A 23,365-nucleotide genomic window follows, 5' to 3' on the forward strand; every position below is an offset into this window, starting at 1 on the left:
AAAGGACAGCACAGATGGCTAAGTAGGTTTTTCAGGTTGGGCATCACAGAGATGCTCAGAAGTACAAATGAAAGCTATTTTAAGGACCCACTTGACAAATTTGGAGCTTGTGAGGAAAATGTTGTTGTTTCCACCAAGAACTGAGCGTATATTCACTCATCAGACGTAGGTGAACTAGGTCCACGTGGGTGGTTTTTATATTAAAACCATTGTCTTGTAAAATTGCCCAGCTTGTTGTATTGGACCAAGATGCCTGAAGTCAATTCCAAGGGGGGATTTGTCTTGTTTTTGCACCTTTTTTTCTTATTGCTGGAATTATCTGCCAGTTTTGACTCCATTTAACAAAGCAATTACTTAATTATTTATAGAGAGATGGCACCGAAGGATGTTTGGCTAGAGCCACGGCTTGCTTTCATCCTCAATTCATTATTTCCATATCACAAATCTTCACAAAAGCCTCCCGTTAAAAACTCTTTGAATGTTTGCCTCGATTTTATGTCTCCTAGCAAAGTGAAACAAAGTGTACTCACAATGAAAGAATTTAATTAGTCCCGTATTATGCGGTTCTCCCAGTTTTCCCTCCTGTTCTGTATTTGGATTATCCCTGACACGCAGGGTCTGATTATTTTCCGAGCAGTGTGCTTCCTCTTTACTGCTCTTTATAATGTGTTGTTAAATTAAAAACACTGATTCTAGTCCCCCTGAAGCATCAGGGCAGGAAATGAGAGCAGTAGTCGTGTGTTCGGGAACATTTCCTCTGTGTGTGGTTGGTGGTCAGAATCAACATTGGTTCTGCTCCAGATCAGAGCGAAGCGTTTGGATCGGGTGAAGCTCTACCACATGAAGCACTGCCGTATGCTTTACAGTACAGTTTGTTGTGACAACAGATGGTCTTAAAGTTTGATGTTATGTTGTTAGGGTTATTGAATGTTGAATCATGCTGTATCATACTACACTGTACTATACAGAACTGTACTTTACCACACCACATTACCAATTATTATTCTGCCCAAAATAATATACTAGTTTGTACTATTCATCACTGCATTGTACTATATAGGCTATACTACATTGCATAACACAATACTGTACTATACTGCACTTTATTAAATGACACTATGCTCTACAACTTTGTATTGTAATAAATTATACTGTACTGTACAATATGGCACTATACTGTAATACGGCACTGTACTGTACTAAATTATACTTACTGTGCAATACCATATGTTACACTGTTCTGTAAGGTTTTGTACTGTACTGTACTTTACATGTTCAACTTTCTTTAGTGTGTAATGTTGCTGTTTGAGCATGAAAATGTCTGTAAAGTTACAAAGCACAACGTCATTCCAAAGACAGTTATTCTCTAGATCAGTGTCACTGTTTCTGAACTCCGTGAAACGCCTCCTTTGTAGTCTTGAGTTTTCCTCCGGGAACGAACACATCACAATATTCATCATTTAAATAATTCCCTGCAAAGGCATACGCTAGAAAAAAAGGTGAGGCCTGGTTTAGTTGCATTAGTAGTGTAACACTTGTGGTTATGGTAAGGGGCGTGGCATTTCCGAAACGCACTCAAAGCAGCTGACCAATCACAACACACTGGTCCTGTCGGCCAATCAGAGCACACTGCACCTTTCAGAAGGAGGGGCTTCATAGAGACAGCAACTAAACAGAGCGATACTGACAGACTGGGAATAGAGGTGCTGCAACTCAAATATCAAATATGTAGGATGTAGGTCTATTTTTAAAACATTAAACATTAGTTGAGTAATTGCACTGAGGCAGAAGAAATTGTATCTGAATTGGTACAAACATGAATTTAGTTGTTAGTGATTTAATTTGTTCGGTAGCAGCTCTGTATAGTGTCTTAATATTCTGATTGTATTTATTCATTAAATATTTCTCAGAGTAGATGCAGATCTTTTAGATGAATTTAAGGAGTGCATTTCTGGTCTTGGTCTTGACACTGTCTACTGTACTATACTATAGAAATAATACTGTATTGCACTGTATTTTACTATACTACAGTATGTACTACTATTCTTTCAGTACCGTGTATATCAAAGTATCATACTCATACCATCTCATACTCTCAATATACTATAGTACTGTACTGCCGTGGTACTTTTTTGTGCATGTTTGTGTGTCTGTTGCCAGTGCCGCCCACAAAGCAGATCACACACACACACACACGCCCTCACTCCTGACTCACAGGAGCTGATCTGAAAGTCTTTCTGCGGTACTGCTCTAGATGTGGCAGTGTCAGCTGAGATGAAGATAAATGAGTTCAGGTTTCAGGAAGATGTGTTCTTTTATCTCTGGAGTGACTGCTTTTGACAGCTTAGGGTCACAGCAGCTCCTGGAGAGATTATTTTTGGGAAACCTCACAGCGGGATGCCACTGTTTTTGTTGTGTGTGTGTCGACTCTACATGCATGCCTTGTTTTATATCAGCGCTTGTGTCTGTTAATTTTCCCAGCACATAACCAGTCGGCAGTCCGCACTTGGCCATCCTTGTTCAAATATTCCCCGATGATAGTGTGTTATTTTGAAGAGTGGAGTCCAGCCAGTCGGCTGAGTGTTGAATGTGTTTGGGTGACCTCCACTCCTGTTATTCTGGGTCAAGCTGAGTTGTATGGCTCACTGCATAAGTGCACACACACAACAAACCCAGCAGGACAAGTTTAGATGAAGCATGATAAAAAAATATGTGGTGTTGTTTATTCATTGTCCTGGAGTTAGAACCGGGAATCGCTTGGAAAAAAGTTAAATGTTGTTTTTGCTTTCCAACATACGTGTCTGTAAATACTGGATTCTAACTATGTTGTATGTACAGTATATACAACATACATATCTATGTTTATATATATATATACACTCACCTAAAGGATTATTAGGAACACCATACTAATACTGTGTTTGACCCCCTTTCGCCTTCAGAACTGCCTTAATTCTACGTGGCATTGATTCAACAAGGTGCTGAAAGCATTCTTTAGAAATGTTGGCCCATATTGATAGGATAGCATCTTGCAGTTGATGGAGATTTGTGGGATGCACATCCAGGGCACAAAGCTCCCGTTCCACCACATCCCAAAGATGCTCTATTGGGTTGAGATCTGGTGACTGTGGGGGCCATTTTAGTACAGTGAACTCATTGTCATGTTCAAGAAACCAATTTGAAATGATTCGAGCTTTGTGACATGGTGCATTATCCTGCTGGAAGTAGCCATCAGAGGATGGGTACATGGTGGTCATAAAGGGATGGACATGGTCAGAAACAATGCTCAGGTAGGCCGTGGCATTTAAACGATGCCCAATTGGCACTAAGGGGCCTAAAGTGTGCCAAGAAAACATCCCCCACACCATTACACCACCACCACCAGCCTGCACAGTGGTAACAAGGCATGATGGATCCATGTTCTCATTCTGTTTACGCCAAATTCTGACTCTACCATCTGAATGTCTCAACAGAAATCGAGACTCATCAGACCAGGCAACATTTTTCCAGTCTTCAACTGTCCAATTTTGGTGAGCTCGTGCAAATTGTAGCCTCTTTTTCCTATTTGTAGTGGAGATGAGTGGTACCTGGTGAGGTGTTCTGCTGTTGTAGCCCATCCGCCTAAAGGTTGTGCGTGTTGTGGCTTCACAAATGCTTTGCTGCATACCTCGGTTGTAACGAGTGGTTATTTCAGTCAAAGTTGCTCTTCTATCAGCTTGAATCAGTCGGCCCATTCTCCTCTGACCTCTAGCATCAACAAGGCATTTTCGCCCACAGGACTGCTGCATACTGGATGTTTTTCCCTTTTCACACCATTCTTTGTAAACCCTAGAAATGGTTGTGCGTGAAAATCCCAGTAACTGAGCAGATTGTGAAATACTCAGACCGGCGCGTCTGGCACCAACAACCATGCCACGCTCAAAATTGCTTACATCACCTTTCTTTCCCATTCTGACATTCAGTTTGGAGTTCAGGAGATTGTCTTGACCAGGACCACACCCCTAAATGCATTGAAGCAACTGCCATGTGATTGGTTGATTAGATAATTGCATTAATGAGAAATTGAACAGGTGTTCCTAATAATCCTTTAGGTGAGTGTATATTGTGGCGGGAAGAGCAAACGACAGACACAGTGGGAGTGGTGTCAATCAGTGATATGGCATTTATTAACATAAATAAACATAAAATGTAAAAAAAAAAGGGGAAATAAATTGTTAAAATAAAAGGGGATCTGGTGTCCTCGTTGTGCCAGGGAATCGTGAAGGACGTGTTGTGAAGAGATGGGATGGGTCCAGGTAAGGGGGTGGTGTCCGGCGGTCGCACATGCTTCTCTCTCTCTCTCAGGTCTGAGGCGCGAGGGGTGCAGCTTCGCCATCGCGGCTTGTCCTCTTTAGCCATGACAACTTGAGGAGAATAGCGGCTCTGCATCCTAGCTTGTCAGTGGCATCACGCATGATTCTCCATTCCCACGAGGACACCAGTGTACGTGCATGGGGAAAGAGACCGGTCTCTCGAGGAGAGGCGCGCTCAGTATTTAACAGCGGCGGTGATGAGGCTTCATTCTCATCAGGTGTGCCTCATCACACGCCGCCAATTCTCCTCTCGAATCACACCCACTCCAGTTGGGAACCTGACAAAGGGTGGCGAATTAAGGGACGGGGTTGTCAGTCTATCCGTCACATTTTTTTATATATATATATATATATATATAGTTTAGTCATGAAACTCTTCCGAGTAGCTGATGATTCTTTTAAAGTCGACAGCTTTGGCCAATCAATCTGTTTCTATGTAGCCTATTTATTTCCGCCCAAAACGGGCTCAACTCAACTAAATGTTCCTGGCCCTCCTCCTTCCCCAGCACCACCTGTCTAGATCTGCTAGAGGATTTGATTCCCCCTACTTTGCAGCTGCTCACATTCTATTAACTGTATTTATGAGCACTTTCGGCAGTAGCCTTCGCTCATACAGCACCAGCAGCGTATATATATTGGACACATATCTTGTTAATACGTGTTGAAATAGACGAGGCTGAATAAAATAACATGTGATGTTTGTTTATTCATTGTCCTGAAGTTAGAACCAGAAATCAGTTGGAAATAAAATGTGATGTTGCTTTGCTTTCCAACATTATGTGAATACAAATGTACGCTATGTATTGTTTTGATTAATGATGTGCTTAATGCTCCATGACTGCTCTTTCGAAGATATACATTTCATAAAGCACTCGCCTTCCTGTGTAACCGTCATCCTCTGGTTTTCGAGAACACAACGTTCACATGGCCAAACAACACAACTATGAGATCCCTCCTGCTCTTGACTAATGATACATCACTTTGTTTCAGGATTTCTTGAGCTTGTAAGGACTAATAGCTTTTGTTGGCGTAGAGATTTTAACCTCTGCTCTCGTGTGGGAGAACTGAATGGGTATGAAGCGGAATGAAAATTAAAGCAAATGTGATCTGTCCCAGTCAATGACAGTCCATCATTTCAAGTAAATTACAGTTGCTAAATCTTTTGCTGTTACCTTGTCAAAGTTGTTTCCAGCATACAGTACCTGTGATAGTAACCTACATAAGATATTTCATATACGTTTCATGTAGTTTTACAAAAACTTTATGATTTATAGGAACAATTTATTTGCTGCATTATCTAGTGCAGGGGTTTTCAAACTTTTTGAGGCCACATACCACCAAATGATCATCCATTTTTATTTTTAACACTGTTTTTCTATAAATGTTTCACTCTTCCTCTCTGTTTGCATCTTGTACTGATATGAAATTATTTGAATTTAACTCTCAGTAGTGAACATTAATGGTAGCAGATGGAAATGTTTGATCAGTAGTGCCTGATCAGTAGTTTGATAAGTGCCCCACGGCTCACTACTGATCATTAGCATAGTCGTGCCTCGTCTTTTTCGCTGTAGCTGCAACAACCACAGCAAAATTTCTCCTTCAAAACATTTTGAAGCTGATTATTTTGAAGGTTGCGGAGTTTTAAGTTCCCTTATGCCTAGCTAACTGATGCCATGTCTTATGAGGAGAGGAGACATTAGTTGAGTTCTCAGAACAGCATCACTAATCATAATGAATGCTTATTAGCATCTTAATAATAAAGTATGGGAGCATTAGTGTGTATAAAATTAAAATTCTAATTGTAATACAGGGACATTAAGATGTGAATTATATTAAAATAGTCATTTTGCAGCATGGGGTGGAGAAGACAGAGCGCAGGAGGCAAATGGAAGCTAATTATGAGGTAATTATGCACGCTTCATTAAAGCAACGTGCTGCGGTCACATGACATCTTGGATTTCCCAATCCATTCCTCTTTCATGGCATTAATCAAGTACGTTTTTTTAGTTATGTGAATAATGAATCAACCAATATTTGCAGATAATTTAGTTGTTTTTTGCTGCACAAGGATGTACTTGAATTGTTGGGATAGATTTACATATAAAATATGATACTTTTTTTTGCACACCAGGAAGATATGGCTTTATTGGGAGTGGCTGTGGGGTAAAAAAAAAAATATATATATACATTTATTATTAAAATGTCATAAAATGAATATATATATATATATAGTATTCATTTATTTTCATTCCTGTTTATATTCTCATTATTCTTTTTGTAATTTTTTTTTTTTTTAATTCTAATATCAGTTTTAATACAAAAAATCTAGTTTTAAACAAGTTATTTTTACACTTTAAATAAAAATAATAAAAATGATGTATAACAAAAGTAGCACGGATGAGTGTTTGTGCACATGTTATGTCATTAAAAGAAGTATGGTTACTTCTCAATCTAATGAGAATAGATTAAATAGTGTGTTTATTTTGTCTTTACTCTTACTCTAAGCTGGGTTTTTTTTATTTTTTTTATTTAGGAATGTCCTACAGTATCTTGATTAGCTTGAGGATTTTATTGTAATTAAAACGCCGCAGATCTCCGTGGTTTGGTATAGTCTCAAGTGGTTTTCAGGGTCCAAAAATAGACTGAAAATGTCAACCTGCAACTACATAGCCAAAGCAAAGGTTGCTCTAATGATGAAGTGTGTGTGTGCGTGTGTGCTTCATTCTGGTCTCAACAGACTCTAGTCAACCAACCCATGATATTACACACCTGCAACTGTTTTTAAAGAGGACCTACTATGCTTTTTTAGTGTGTAATGTTGCTGTTTGAGCATGAAAATGTCATAAAGCACAAAGTCACTCCAAAGGGAGTTATTCACTTTATCAGTAAACACTTTTTCTGAACTCCCTGAAACATTGTAGTCTTGAGTTTTCTTCCGGGAACGAACACGTCACAATATTCCTCATTTAAATAATTCCCTGCAAAGGCATGCGCAAAATAAAAGGGAGTTGTGTTAGAAGTGTGACGTTTACAATTAGAGATTTGTCCAAAGCCATACCTTATTCGGAAAGGCACAGAAAATAAATAAAGGGACATGGTTGGACTTGCTGCGGTAGTCAGTGTTACTTGGTGTTCAGCCATACACCGATTACATTACTTGTAATGTAAGGGACCTGACATTTCCGAAACACACTAGTCCAGCCGACCAATCAGAGCACATTGTGGTGTTCAGAAGGAGTGGCTTCATAGAGACAGGAACTAAACAGAGCGTTACTAACAGACTGGGAAAAGAGGTGCTGCAACAATGTCGAACATTCAGGCATGAAAACATTCTTGTAGACCCCAAAAACTAAATACTTTTCCCCATATACCTCAATCTCAAGCCATCCACACTGTCTCAGGAATTATTGATATCTTTCTTGTGCCTCACTGATAGATGTGGTAACCTGACAGAGGTTGCCTTGGCAATGACTCAAAAGTATGGCCTTCAAATGAGACCACCGATGGAAGATGATTCTGTGTTTTGACCTCAGTTATTTACCTAATCAGATCTGCATTTTGCCTTTTGTTCTTCTAGTTGCACTTCTCTTTGCATTTCATACACCTAGTAAGATTAGGTATTCAAATTTGTATAATTGCATAAACACAGAGATGCAAAATGCACACATTTGCATTATGGGTAACAGGATTATGTGCGTCTTGGCTTTAGGAGGCACACAGTGTGTTGATTTGGGAATACTTCAAGACTCTCGAGACCCCAAATCTTCTTATTACTTCTCCCTTTCATTTCACAAATGACTGAACTCTGTCGCTGTGATTATGAGTGAGCATCTCAACCAATCCATTAACCTGAATTTGAAATGTTGAGTTGAATTGGACTCTGTCAGTATGCTAAAATTGACAGCTTTGTCATTCTCGGGTAACATCCATTGTCTCTGGTCATAGTTTCCTGTTTTCATATGGGTGTGGTGGCAAAAAACTAGGTTTGTCGATGGTGGGAAGTCTTGGAAATTAAATTAAAGATGCCAAGATCCTTTATGATTAGTGATGATTATATAATTTGAGATCAGGTTGGGACTTTTCTAAACTTGTGAACATAAAGGAAGATATTTTGAAGAACGTTTTAACCATTTTTGTCTATACAATAAAATCTATGGGATCCAAAACAGCATTGGACCCCATTGACTTTCATTGTGTGGACAAAAAACATTAAATAAATTAAATTTATTTTGTTTCTTTTGTTTTGAGCAACATGAGAATGTGTAAAATGATGACAGAGTTTTCCTTTTTAGGTGAACCAACCCTAATGCCTCTCTTACTCACCCGCCAACAGCCCTAAGATCATAAAATGATATACGCTACAGATGGTGGGATATTGATCCAGAAGTCATTATAGACATTAGTTGAGTATTATATTGCAATTGGTCGATACATATAGAGTATAGTCAAAGCATATATAACTGGTGTTTTCAAACAATGGTGTCATTCTGTCTTTTATGTTTCTAAAAGCAAGGCTCATAACATTGCAATATCAATACTGAAGGCTCTGAACCAGACCCTGTAATGTATTTATTAGCCAAAAGTTAATAAAGGGGCGGAAATTGAATGAATTATTTATTTATTTTTAATGTCTGTGTTTCAAAAGTTTGAGGTCAGTAACATTTATTTTAATGTTTCTAAAAGAAGTCTATTATGCTTACCAATACTGCATAATTTGATTTAAAAAATATAGTAAAACAGTAATATTTGAAAAATATGATTACTATTTTAAAGAACGGTTTTCTTTTTGAATATATTTTAAAATGTAATTTATTCCTGTAATGCAAAACTGAATTTTCAGCATTATTACTCCAGTCTTCAGTGTCACATGATCCTTCAGAAATCATTCTAATATCAGTTCAGTTCAGTTCAGTTCATTTCTGAAACAGTTGTGTTGCTTATTTTGTGGAAACTGATACATTTTTTTCAGGATTCTTTGATTAATAGAAAGTTTAGTAACCAAATGTTATCAATATATATTTCATAGCTTTGGCGCCCATGGGTGAATAACCATGTGTGCTTGTATTATTCACATGTATAATTCGCTTGGGATAAAAGCATCTGCTAAATGAAGAAATGTAAATGAAAACCTCTTATATGCAGGATTTATGTTCTTCCAATGTCTCTCTAAACTGCTTTATCATTCTATAATGCATTAAAAACAAAGACAGAGAAATAGAGGTGGATCTCTGAAGTGATTAATGAGTGTCTATGAGGAAGAAATAATGAATAAAAAACACAGAAATATGAGATCTACTAATCCCTTCAAGTAACCTTCGCCTCATTTGACTTCCACTGCGTGCAGAGTGCCTGGAGGAAAGCCCACAACATGGAGAACACTGCGTCTCTCTCTCCCTCTCACATACACACACACACACACACACACACACACAATGCAGAGAGAGTTACACACACAAGCTGTCAATTCTAATCTACAGTATTCGCACATGTAAGACATGCATAGTTCCTTCCATGCTCAACACACACACACACAAGCTAATCATATCCAGCCTCTGCTGCTTCATACCGCTCATTTGCTCTGACGTCCTAGATGGGAGGTGTGTGTGTGTGTTTATGGGAGTGTGCACCACACAGCTGAGAGAAAACTAGTGCTTATACACTGGTGTCAGTGAGCCACTAGTTAGTGCTGCCGTCTTAAAGCCACACCTGCTTGAGTTTGAACCGAGAGAGAGAGAGAGAGAGAGAGAGAGAGAGAGAGAGAGAGAGAGAGAGATCATGGACAAGTGTATTGAAATCCCTGCAGTCACCAGCTGAGCACCGTTCGCTGCGAGTGGGCTGCTGTCATACGTTTGCTGCTCTTCTATATTCCTGCCCTTTCCATGATACTGTCATTATTTTCCTGCTGTGGATTTTCTGCGCTACTTCAGGAACAACTGGGATAAAATTGAATCGAGAGGTAAACTGATTCACATTTGGCGTCTCGGACTGGTCAACATACAGGTGGATCGCTTCTTTTTTTTGAAGAAGAAGAAGAAGACCAGAATAAGGCCGTTCGGACTGTATTGGGAATAAGGTTTTGGATGCTGCAGTGTGTGGCTAGATATACTGGACTGGTAGTGGGTCCAGGGGAAAATGCCTGCTATCCTGGTGGTCACTAACATGAAGTCTGGACTGCCGAAGCCGATCCACAGCGCCCTCCCCATCCCTCAGGTGCCCACCCGTGCTGTGGCCCCCCGGCCCTGCTTCACCAGCAAAAACCACCAGCCCACTGACAGTGAAGAGGACACACAGGTTAGACTGATGTGTGTGTGTGTGTGTGTGTGTTTAGTGCTGTGAGGCATTTAGGGTCTTTTATATACATAGTATTTGTGTGTGTGTGTGTGTATGTGTGTGTGTGTGTGTATATATACAGTATATATATATATATATATATATATATATGTGAAGAGTTCAGATGCAAAAGCCTCTAAGTGCCATCTGGAATTTTCTTCTAGAATGCTCATTTTTATCAAGCTCGTAGATTTAAGTTCAGTAATTTCACTTAAATGACAATTAATAGGTCATTTTCATTGCCATTTAAGTGAAATTACTGAATTTAAATATACAAGCTTGATAAAAATGATCATTCTAGAAGAAAATTTAAGATGGCACTTAGAGGCTTTTGCATCTGAACTCTTCATATATATATATATATATATATATATATATATATATATATAATGATCTGTGTGTTTAATGGTGTGAGATATTTTATTCTCTTGCAGTAAAGTGATTATATATATATATATATATACAATATGTAATAATAGTAATGTAGTAATGCAAATTACTAAATATATACTATTACTACTACTACTATTTTCTATGGATCCTCAAAGAAAAGCATGATACATGTCTTGAGAAATCATGGTAAAAAGAAAAAGTACTGTGATTATAGTATCAGATAGTAATACAGTACCACGGTACTATGGATTATAATACAGCAATTCATCTATAGTGATATTTACATGCTACTTTTTGTAGTCGTTTTTAGTACCACAAGTTTATTGTTATGATGTCATATCTAAAATAATGGTAAAATATGTTTGTTTGTTTTTGTTTTTTGTTAATGTTTTAGATTAAAACTTGGTCAGTTACTGTACTAATTGCATAAAAGTTAGCATGCACCAATATTACATTTGCGCCTGATACGATTTTATAAAATTATATAATTTTATCAAGTTACGTCTATATTTTGTCTAAATATTGAAATTTGCTGAAGGTATTAAATTATTAGTGTTTTTACAGATTAACTTTAAGTGAGCGTTTGATGATGGCAAAGGTAATCAAATGTAAAAACTAAAATTATGTAAATGCACAATTAAATATTGCACATTTTATATATATATATATATATATATTTTTATTTTTTTTCAAATATATTATATCCAATATATTCAATTCAATTCAAATTTATTTGTATAGTGCTTTTCACAATACATATTGTTTCAAAGCAGCTTTACAGAAAGCTGTATATAAGCAATATATCTCCAATATTGATCGATATTGATCAATTGAAAACATCTACAGTAATATTGGTTAATGATACAAATATAATGTGTTGTGCATCCCTAGTGTCAAGGACGTCTTTGCCTTATATGGCTATATGCAGATGCTCAAGATAGATCAGCAGTAAATCGGTGTATATTTCTCTTACAAAATAATACTGTGGTTATACCATGGTTCAGTGATGGTAATACCATTGTACTTTGATACACACCATGACACTGATCAAGTACTATATTCTGTTACCATTTTCTGTAAGGTACTTTCAGAAACCGTGGTATTTCCATGATATATTTTATGGTAATACCATGGCACTTGTTTTGAAAGGCTATTTGAAAAGTTTTTTGTTTTAGCTATCTGCTGGCGTTGAACTAGTGTGTGTGTGTGTGTGTGTGTGTGTGTGTGTGTGTGTGTGTGTGTGTGTGTGTGTGTGTGTGTGTGTGTGTGTGTGTGTGTGTGTGTGTGTGTGTGTGTGTGTGTGTGTGTGTGTGTGTGTGTGTGTGTGTGTGTGTGTGTGTGTTTGTTCTCCAGTCAAATCTAAGCAAGCCAGGGTGGCTCGGTTTATTTTTGAGTTAGTAAGTCTGCTAGGCAACCCAGGAGACATCTCTCTCTCTCTCTCTCTCTCTCTCTCTCTCTCTCTCTCTCTGTCTCTCTCTCTCTCTCTCTCTCTCTCTCTCTCTCTCTCTCTCTCTCTCTCTCTCTCTCTCTCTCTGTCTCTCTCTCTCTCTCTCTCTCTCTCTCTCTCTCTCTCTCTCTTTCTCTCTCTCTCTGCGCAAACACGTTCAAATGCCATTTAAGGCTTTGTCAAATGAAAAGGAGAGAGAGAGAATGTGTGTGTGTGTGTCTGACAGAAGAGTACAGATTGAACACAAACTGATCTGAAAGAACCCATGAACCAGAGCTTAACCTTTGGATATGTGAACGTAACGAAAAACAAACAAACAAAAAACCTGCATGATTTCGAGTGTGTATGTGTGTTACAGACACATAATCTGACTGTGGTTAATGTTATTATTCACTGCACACCATTGCACAATCATTTTGTTGACGATGCACATTCAGATCTGCAGCTCTGGCTCATTGACACAGGCTTTAGCAGAACCGAGTGTTATACTGAGAAACAGTAAATTTAGCCGTGTGTGTCGATCAGCTGCGCTGGCAGTCTGTGTTTAGAGATAGTAGATGATGTATGTGTGAGGATAGATGGTATGTGTGTGTGAGATACAGCCAACATAGTAGCTGAATGTGTACCTGTCCTGCTTTCTAGAGATTTTCTTTTGCTTTGGCATTTCCAGGAAAAAAGAAGGAAAGAAAAGCGGTTCTTTTGAACTTCCTATCCTGAATCCTGAGTAATAAGCATCACGGTTTCCACAAAAGTATCATACAGCTGTTTTCAACATTGATAATAATAAGAAAGGTTTCTTGAGCACCAAATTAGCATATTAGAAAGATACAACTATATCACTTTTTGCATAAATATTGCATCAAGGATTAAAGTCTGCATGAAACGGAAGTTGCGATTAGTCTTTTTTCCCCTGTTGTGACGTTTATTTTCTTGAACAAGAAAAAATGTAGGGCGGGACTTGATCTTGTCCTTCAGGAATTGATTGGATGGTTGTGGTTTGCTATTGGTTGATGTCATGTGAGTGACAGGTTGCCCCGCCCTCTCGCAAGTAAACACATCAGAAGAGAAGAGAAGAGAAGAGAAGAGAAGAGAAGAGAAGAGAAGAGAAGAGAAGAGAAGAGGGAGGGGAAGCTATTTTAGTGAAAGATTATGAGGGCACATGGATTTTTAAAAAAAATGCTTCATGGTGACTTTAAGATCAAGACTAGTGTAAAATGCTAGTCAAAGTATGAAACTAATCCACTCAATTAACTCATGAGGTTTTTGAGTTCATACTGTAGATTAAAGGGATTATGCTGAGGGAAAGAATGGATGAAAGAAAGTCAGGGCAGAAGGCATACTCAATCCATGAGGAGAAGATCTGTGACTGATGATGTAGTCAACAGTGCTCTCTAGTGCGCTACATATGTACTGCACTCTCCATCTCTCTCTCTCTCTTTCTCTCCCTCCGTTTCATTCACATGGAAATAACTACCCATAATGATATCACTGATTTAATTTATTATGATGAGCTTGATTTCACAGTTTTAACAAGATCTTTAAAACAAGTATACAGCCAAAAAAGAGGTCATGTCTGGTTTGTGGACATCTTTGTATGCGTCAAATAAACACTGTAAGTTAGATTGTGTATATAAAATAAACACATAAAAACACTGCATATTTTCACCATTTGTGGCCATCTGGTAAAGAGATTAGATCCCTTCATTAAAGATGTAAGAACTCGCATACATAAGCATCTCTGCATTACATCTAAAGCATGTTATTAAACTTCACTGAATCTTGTCGCTGTCGTCCATTTAATGAACTGATAAGAATTATACCTTCTTCACAATTTATTACTCTTTTTCAAATTAGTAGATGTTTCACCATCATGATTAAAAGCTAATTTACTTGAAATATGTGAAACATTATTACAATTTAAAATGAATATATTCATATCTATTTGAATATATTTAAAAATGTGATTTATTGCTGTGATGCAAAGCTGAATTTTCAGCATCATTACTCCAGTCTTCAGTGTCACATGATCCTTCAGAAATCATTTTAATATGCTGATTTGGTGCTCCAAAAAATTGCGCACATTTCTTATTGATGAAAACAGTTGTTTTTGTTGAAACCATGAGGCATTATTTTTATTTATTTTTCAGGAAAAGAGGAGCTTTTGAATTGAACAACAGCATATATTTAAAATACAAATCTTTCGTAACACTATAAATGTCTTTACCTCCACTTTTGATAACTTTAAACCATTATTATATTTATTATATTTATTATATACATTATTATATTATATTATATTTATTTTTTATGCGTTTTAAATATACTCTTCTACTAACACAGCTTTGACACACCTTTATTATGTTTAAGCCTCATATTTATTTATTTATTTATTGAATATTTATATTGTAGTTGTACTTTTTTTGTGGTCCTGTTCTTTTCCTACATTTAATGTAGTATTTTATCCCCTGTATTGTTTATAGCTTTTTACAGTTGGCATATTGAGCACCATCTTTATTCTTCTGGATTTATTTATTTTCTCTCCAGTATCACACTTGCACACACTTGTCCCGTGACTGAAACCTGTGCCTTTGTGCTCCTGCTCATTGACTTTAATGCTCTTTGCCCTGGAGGCTCTGGCTTTGCCTCTTTCTCCACATTGATTTGCTGGTGATAGTGGTTTTAATTTGCTAATATAGTGGACTGGCTGTCTGCACTAGAGCACTGAATAAGATAAAGGATATTAACATAACAATAGAGCCATGCACGGCTTTCACCTGATGGTCACTTGAATTTATACATTCTAAATATATCACCACAAAGGTATGAAAAATTGTGAGTCTTTACGCATTTCAGAGGATGCCGTCTCAGTCTCATCACAGCATGTTTTAAAGTTATTCACTGTAGTTAAACAGAGAGTAAAAACAGCTTGTACAGTCTGCAATATATTTTCTTTTGTGTTTCATGAATGAAAGAAAATAAGATGGGTTTTGATTGATACAACCCATGTCGTTGAGTAAACAATGTTTTGGGCGAACTTTTCCTTTAAGGATCTCCGTAGTCTTACCCAGAATGCATTGCTCTTGGCCATTGCCAGGGTTTTTTCCTGCATTGGTAAATTAATCTTTGTTCCGCCAGAGATTCATGTGATCATTAAATGTGACGATATCTGCCGTTCTACTTAAAACGCTCCCGTGAGTTTTTGTGTAAGCGCTCTGTGAACTTCTATAGAAGCATTGAGCTTTGTAGCCAATCACAGACATATCTGGTGAGCACTTGAACGCAGTGACCAATCAGATGCGTTTAAGTTAGTCAGAATCCACTCAACATCGCTCAAAACAGTAGAGTTTTAGTCCAGCGCGAGTTCTGCACGCTCGCGCATCCTTTCATTATAACCAACAAAGTATAAACACAACATCAATAGGAGATTCATTGCACGGCGTAGACAGCTTCATTGATTATAATGGAGTGCAGCTTTGTGTGCCTCGCGTTGAACTGAAGTGCTTGACAGCTTCAGTGATTATAATAGCAGCGATCTTTGCTTGCTTTCTGTATACAATGTATATTTTTTTCATGCCGCTAAGAACACATTGCAAAGTTTCTGGGTTAACTTAATATTAATATAACCGCATTTAAATACGCGATTGAATCTGATTGATTGTGATAACCATTGCAGGTGATGTCAAAAAAAAAAAAATCTAATACTTGTCAAATGATCTGTGCATTAAGTCTTGTAAATGTAAAATAATAGACCTGTCACTTTTCTATCTAATGTGTAATGTGTTATTTTATTGTTCATTTTATTACTAACTTTTCAAATCAGTCACTCAGTGACTTTTTACATATAGGCTACATTTACAGATTAAATATAAAATAGTGATTTGTTTTTGTAGTGACAGATTCTTTTTTATTTCATGAATAAATAGGACAAGTTCATATTATAAACGGCTTCTTGGCATTTATTGGGGATTTATTGTCAGTACTGGGCTCTCAGTTCACATGTGTAGGGTGTGTCATGTGTTCGTCCGCCGCCACCCAAAACCATTTTTGACCCTGTAAAAACCCTGAATGCAATAGCATGCTCTCCATTTTTTGAGCTTCTACTTCCGTAACATGTACACAGCCAGCATCCCAGTACTGTCAGAATATCCAGAGAGTCAGCTAAATCGCAAGACTTTCTGTCACCATCTGTTTCTACTTCTGTAACACACCACTGTTCCCTAATGGCAGGAATGATACTGAGCAGATCTCTGTGTGAGAGCACTTTTAAACACTTTGGAAGCTTGTTTTTGGTGATGTGTGAACAGCAGGTGTCCTAAAGGCTTGACAAACTGCCTGAGTTAGTGTGTGTGAGATTGTGCGCGCGAGAGATGTCTTTGAGGCCTCCTATCAGAAATTCAAAAGAAAAACTGCAACCCGTCCTGCTCGATAAAACTCAACAAACATCCAATCTCAGTGGATCAAATAAAGTTTCTTTTTTTTTCCTTCTCCTTAAAGTGTCTTGCAAGAATTTGCATATGAAATAGATGAAGCTGGGCATAACGGGACTGGCAGAGACTGAAATAGATTAAAGGAGAAGATGGTTTAGATGTGCGGATATTTGTGCATCTCAGATTGAAGAGAAGATTTGAAAGCTTTTATTTAGATATTGGATTCCTCTGAGGACATTTACAGCACAAATATTGAAGATGTTCATAGTTTTACAGAATTGCATGCAGCCCAAAGGATTGTTTTACTGACATTAATTTATTTATTTGTATGTGGTAACAAAAGCATCATAAGATTATTGTAAATATTGATTATGTTGTACATTTAATATATTTAATAACCACAATTACATGCATGTTAAATATTTAATAATAATATTTTTCATATTTGATATCATATTTATAAAAACAAATTGTATACAACTTGAAGTCACAATGAAATGATTTTTGCAACCCACTTAACTTTTTAAAAATGTGATGTATTTCTGACAATATTCTGGGACTTGATTTGATCAATTAGGAACTGATTGGATCATGAAAAGTGAGTCAGATTTAGATGCATTTTAGAGGCAGAGTAAGTTATTTTGATGATGAAGACAGATTTGTTTTCGTTGTTTAAATATTTTTTATTTTGAATTGCACAAAATAAAGCCTTTGTAATTATATATTTTTAAATTATTTATGCAAAAACGTACAATTACATACAATAAAGAATGGGGAAAGAAACAACATCCAACATGGATAGTAATGTCCATCTGAAATACAGTAAGTACATAAATAAATAAATGGGGAATTCAAACCAAAAAGGAAAATTCTGTCATCATTTACTCACTCTCATTTCATTTCAAAACTATATGGCTTTCTTTGTTCTGTGGAACACAAAAGGAGACATTTTGTATAGGATAGACTAAAAGTCAACTGGGTCTAATGTTGTTTGATTTCCATTGTTTTTGCATGTTCTACAGGAGAAAGTTAAAGAGGTTTGGAATGACATTTGGAATGAGGAAATGAGGAAATTCTCTTTTTTGGGGGTCAACTGTCCCTTAAAAGGGGCAAAATGGGCTTTCAATAAAGCTTGGCTAACTATACAGGAGAAAAGCGATAGAATAAAAAAAAAATGGTGTTATCTGACTAGAGAAAACAGAACAAAAGGCTGTTGTCTTCCCATTTTCAAAATACGTAGGAAACCTTCAACACCCATAATGCACTGGGCGTGTTTCCATCCAAGGCCACTTCCACCAGTCTGCTGTGGATGCACTTGACCAGTCAAATACTGCCTTGCTTGAGTAGCAAACTTTTAGTCATAATGGTGTCGACGTGTATTTTTCACGGTGTAGACATTTAAATAAACTATAGCGGGAGTGAGTTACTTTCAGTATTCAGGATCCAGTGCGTTGTTGGCAGCGGCTGAAGGCTGCAAAGAATCATAAATGAGAGAATGCTGTAAAATCTGAAAAGTGTTTATAACTGATACATTAAACTGGATGACTATAGTGTGGGCCAAACAGAAGGGGAAAAACTGAAAGAAATAAAGCTAAATGGCGTCGTGTACAGGTGAGAAAGCTGCTGCCACAGTGCTCCATTTTTACCATAATGATGTTTAAAGAGTAGACAAAGTATGATGCAATTTTCAGCGATAAACCTACTCTGACAATAACTGTTCTGTAATAACCCGGGGATATGGGGCGGGGAGACAAAAATGCGGAAGTACAATCAGTCGTTTTCACAAACACCCTGGAACTGTCAAAAGTCTGACATTGTTCATTTACATATACTATGGACATTGTAACAATACAAAGCAGGTTGAAAATCGACAAAGTTACACTGAAGAAAGAAATTGAGGTAAATTTTGATTTCATCTTGGCTTTAAATGTAATGTAAAGAATAACTTGAGAGACTGATTAGATCTTATGTGTGTCTGTCTTTTTGTGACCTGCATATGTTTAGTTGTGCTTCCTCCATCTGTCCTTGGACATGTCAATCAAGACATCTGTGGTCCTGAGTGTGTGTGTTTAAGTCTCACCCTTTTGTCTTCTCTTCATGGTACTCCATCATAGAAACGTGTGGTTATGTGTCCGGATGCTGCTTGGTAATTTGACCGCAGATCTGGCGTGACGTGGGCGATGCGAACAGTATAAAGGTCAACATGCATTTGTGTTCAGGTCGAGGTGAAAGGTCACAGCTGATGAAGCTTTAAGTGCTTGACCTTTGTCGGTTGATTTTGCCTGTTGAAAGCGTGAGATATGATGTTTGCTGGCATATAGGTTATTGGTCATTGGCTTTGATTTTGACTGAAATGATTCAGGTCCTTGCTTTGAGCAGGTGGATTCTGGGTAGGATTAGTTTCCTTGCATTTAGGTTGTATTTACCGTTTTAGTTTGGTTCTCTTGGTTCTTTTGGTCCAGACCAAAAAGAAAATGATACATTTAGTCGTGGTTCACTTGGTACCGAACTGTAATGGGCAACGTAACTCCTATAATGAGAAGAACCAGGTATGCTTGAGCATTCTGTCCTTTTCAGGTTTGCATCTTGTGACATCACATCCTGTTTTTGGTTCATTTAGATGTCTTTGGTCATGTTCAGATGGCAACGTTCACACTTATTCAAATGAACCGCACCAAATTTCGTTTTGGCCTGATTTTATTCGAAATGATGGATGCTACAATAACATCACTGATAAACCAATAGCTTTTCTGGATAAACAATTATAAGCAAAACAAATTTTTAACAACCAATTGGATTGTTTATATATTGGACTATTTAAAATTATTTATAAATATTTTTTTAAGCATATGTCCAAATTTCTTAAGATCATCCTTGCATGTATACAGTATATAATACATAGAACTTACAATGTTATATGCAAGGAATAATTATTTGGAATTATTACTGCTGGCTGTGTTGTGGTTAATTTTACATGAAGTGCAGCAAAAGATGCTCATCAACATGCAGTGGAAACACTGCAGGAGGAACTTATTCTGGCAGCATGTTAACATCAGGAGTTCTTGATAAAACACTCCTTCATTAGCTGGATGGTAACTATGGCAACCACCCGCAGATGTTACTGTGATGTTGTGTATGTAGGATGTCTAACATCACAGTTACATTTGTATCATGACTGCATCATTTTTTGTCTTAAATCTTGGCAAATGAGTACATTTTATGTATGATACATTTTTATATTTGAATTAACTGGATCTCTAGGGATGGATGGATGGATGGATGGATGGATGGATGTATGTATGGATGTATGGATGTATGGATGGAACAACAGATAGATGGAGGGATGGATGGATGGATGGATGGATGGATGGATGGATGGATGGATGGATGGATGGAACAACAGATAGATGGAGGGATGGATGGATGGATGGATGGATGGATGGATGGATGTATGGATGGAACAACAGATAGATGGATGGATGGATGGATGGATGGATGGATGGATGGATGGATGGATGGATAGAATATTTTAAACATTTACAAAAAATATTGCTGAAAAAATATATTTAATACATATATTAATATTTAAACTGTCTATTCATATAATTATACAATATATTGCAAAATATTACTATTATAGATATCAAATATGTCACCATAACAACAATTACAAAACAGCATAAAATACCACAATATTATATTATATTCATATATATTGTAAGATTTTATTCTTAATTTATTTTAATTAATATATTATACAATTATATGAATAGATTGTATTTAAATATTAATATATGTATTACATATATTACCACAACCAAATATTATACATTAATCTTAATAATAATTCAAACTTTCTAAGAAGCTTTAAGAATCGTTTTGGCATTTTAATTTTTGTTTGAAGTTTCCTTATGGTATTTTAACTAAACCTAGCATTACTATGGTATAGTTTGTAAGGAAGCAAAGGGAAATGGTAAAATTCTAGCCAACAGAATCATGACATCAGCAGTTGGACATTCCTTACAAGTGTCTCCGGCCCCTCCACCACAGGCTCTATTCTCTTTCAGGAGACCCAGGGTGCCTCTGAATCCCTCGTGATTTTGTGTCATAGCCCCAGAAAGCCCATATGTCCCACCCACCCCCTAACAGCCTGGCAGTGGGGACCTATCCACCCCCTAACCTCCCGAAAAGCAGATGATGGGGGTCTCCCAAAACAAAGAGCGCTCTCCACGGGGTGAGGCCCCTGCATTGTCCACACATACTCGGATTTATTTGACCATCCTTTGGCAGAATGAATGGCGAGCGTAGCCTGTGATTCAAAGCTGTTGTTTTTTTAATGAGCTTGTTCACTATTGCCCGACACATGTAGAGTCCGCCACATATCACTCGCCACTACAGCACAATAAATCTGTTGAAATCTTCAATGTGTTCTCCTCAGACTTTGATTGAGTTGTAAAGAGGCAATTAGCTTTAGATGAGCCTGATTTAGGGAGAAAACGGTTATATACAGCATTTGAGATGCGACTCAACTGTTGTAGGATTGATATACGGTAATGTTTATCCATAAAAGAAAAAATGCTTCCTACAATTTTGTGAGAAACTGTTCCTGATACATTTTTGTTCATTCAAATAAAGCTCAAATTATATATATATATATATATATATATATATATATATATATATATATATAAAAAATATTGATTATATATATTTTTTCTTCTGATATATATATATATATATATATATATATATATATATATATATATATATATATATATATATATATAATAATTATTATTATTATTATATATTGTTTTGTTTTGTTTTTACTGCTATATATATATGTATGTATGTGTGTGTGTGTGTGTGTGTGTGTGTGTGTGTATTTAGTTTACATGGCTCTGTTAAAATAAATTCTTTCATACATAATTAAAATAATAAAATAGATACAAAATGTATTAAATAAAATATATATTATTTATTTTATTTTTATTATTTTATTTTTATTTTTATCCAATGTAATTACGTTTTGTTAGTAACTTTAGTCTAGCTTTTTTCCCAACTTTATTTCTAATGACTTTATTGGCTTAATTGAACTCTATATTAAGTACAGCTTGCTGCATTGCAAACTTTAGTTTCACTGTAGCTTTGCCAACACTGCTAAAATCTCTTCAAGCTCTAGTAGATCCGCTCTGTCACAGTTTCAAAACATCTGCTGGAGTAAGAAGCCCTGTGTGTGTTGTGTATATTAAAAACATGCTTGGTTTTGCAGCCTCTAGGGTTCTTTAGTGTGGGAACGAGGGCAGAAACTTGGGCGATCCCCAGAAACTGAAATTTGGCTTGTAATTTGTGGTTTGGCATGGGTTTTGGCGAGAGCTTGAACATGGGGAACACCTCGTGTCTCCACACCGCAGCTCATGCCAGCAGTCTGTACCACACACTCCACCACCACAACTGTGGAAAAGAGGAAAAGGGGTTCTGACCTGTGTGTTTTCAGACCCTCGGGGTCTACAGAAGGGTGTGCTTAACAAATGCTTCGCAACAGCAGACAGATCTGAAGTGTGGATCGTCATTAGAGAGATCAGCCCTTCTCACACTGGACTAATTCATCATCTTGTCACGTTTTCTTATTCATGTTATGAATAACTGTCCGTTACTTCACTGTGTTTGCACACTAGATGTCTGGTGACGGTTTGTTTAATGAAACTCGCTCACCTTCTTACAATCGCCCTGTAAATGACAGACTTTTAAATATTCAAACCTAGATCATATCTATATGTTTGGTTGTTTTAACTGTATACAGTATATAGTTATAGTAGTAAGAGGTACTTGTATTCTTATGTGTTTGTAAAATGTATCGAATTTAGATTATTTATTTTCTGCTTAGCACATTTCACCTTAAGCTGAACCAAATTTGCATACTCATATGAAAAGTATGTGCTTGTAAGCATGAAGCAACACCAGTAAGACCAGTACTTGTAAACATATCTTATTCACATAATACAGAGAGAATATCATAAAGGGATTTTTTCCCCTGTGGAACGCAAAATATATTGATGCAATGAATGTTGGTTTGGATTTTGACGTTGGACATTGACTTTCATTGTATGGACGATGCACAGACATTTTTCAAAATATACAACTAAATTATATATATATTATATATACAGTTTTAGAGAGTTTGCATTTTGCCAGTGCTGACTGACACAATAATATAAAGTCATACTTCATAGACACTTACATAGAAAGCACATGTTTCTATTGTTTGGCCAGTGTTTTTTGAGTGTGTATAAATTACTCTTTTGAATCAATTCTTTTTAATGAATCAATCAAAAAGACTCACAAATCAGACTTACAGATGACAAATGACGTGTTGTTTAGTTTAGTTGAAGATTAGAACCATTAAATTGAGACCA

At 36.7% G+C, this 23,365-nt stretch overlaps 1 protein-coding gene across 8 annotated transcripts in view; it reads left to right on the plus strand.

Annotated features, from left to right (window-relative positions):
- The window catches only part of nav2a (neuron navigator 2a), a 206,573-nt gene that overhangs the window by 94,191 nt on the left and 89,017 nt on the right, over window positions 1–23,365 (plus strand). Inside the window, exon 1 of one of the 8 annotated variants that reach the window (XM_082157212.1) lies at window positions 9,762–10,643. The exons of 6 other annotated variants lie outside the window; for them this stretch is intronic. In XM_082157212.1, coding sequence (XP_082013338.1) covers window positions 10,485–10,643 — 159 coding nt within the window. In that variant the 5' untranslated portion in view covers window positions 9,762–10,484. Of the gene's footprint in view, window positions 1–9,761; window positions 10,644–18,692; window positions 18,849–23,365 lie in introns of those variants that run through there. One more of the 8 variants, XM_082157214.1, reaches the window with a different exon arrangement.

The sequence above is a fragment of the Leuciscus leuciscus genome (genome assembly GCF_965113295.1).
Source record: "Leuciscus leuciscus genome assembly, chromosome: 2".
Taxonomy (NCBI): Eukaryota; Metazoa; Chordata; class Actinopteri; order Cypriniformes; family Leuciscidae; genus Leuciscus; species Leuciscus leuciscus.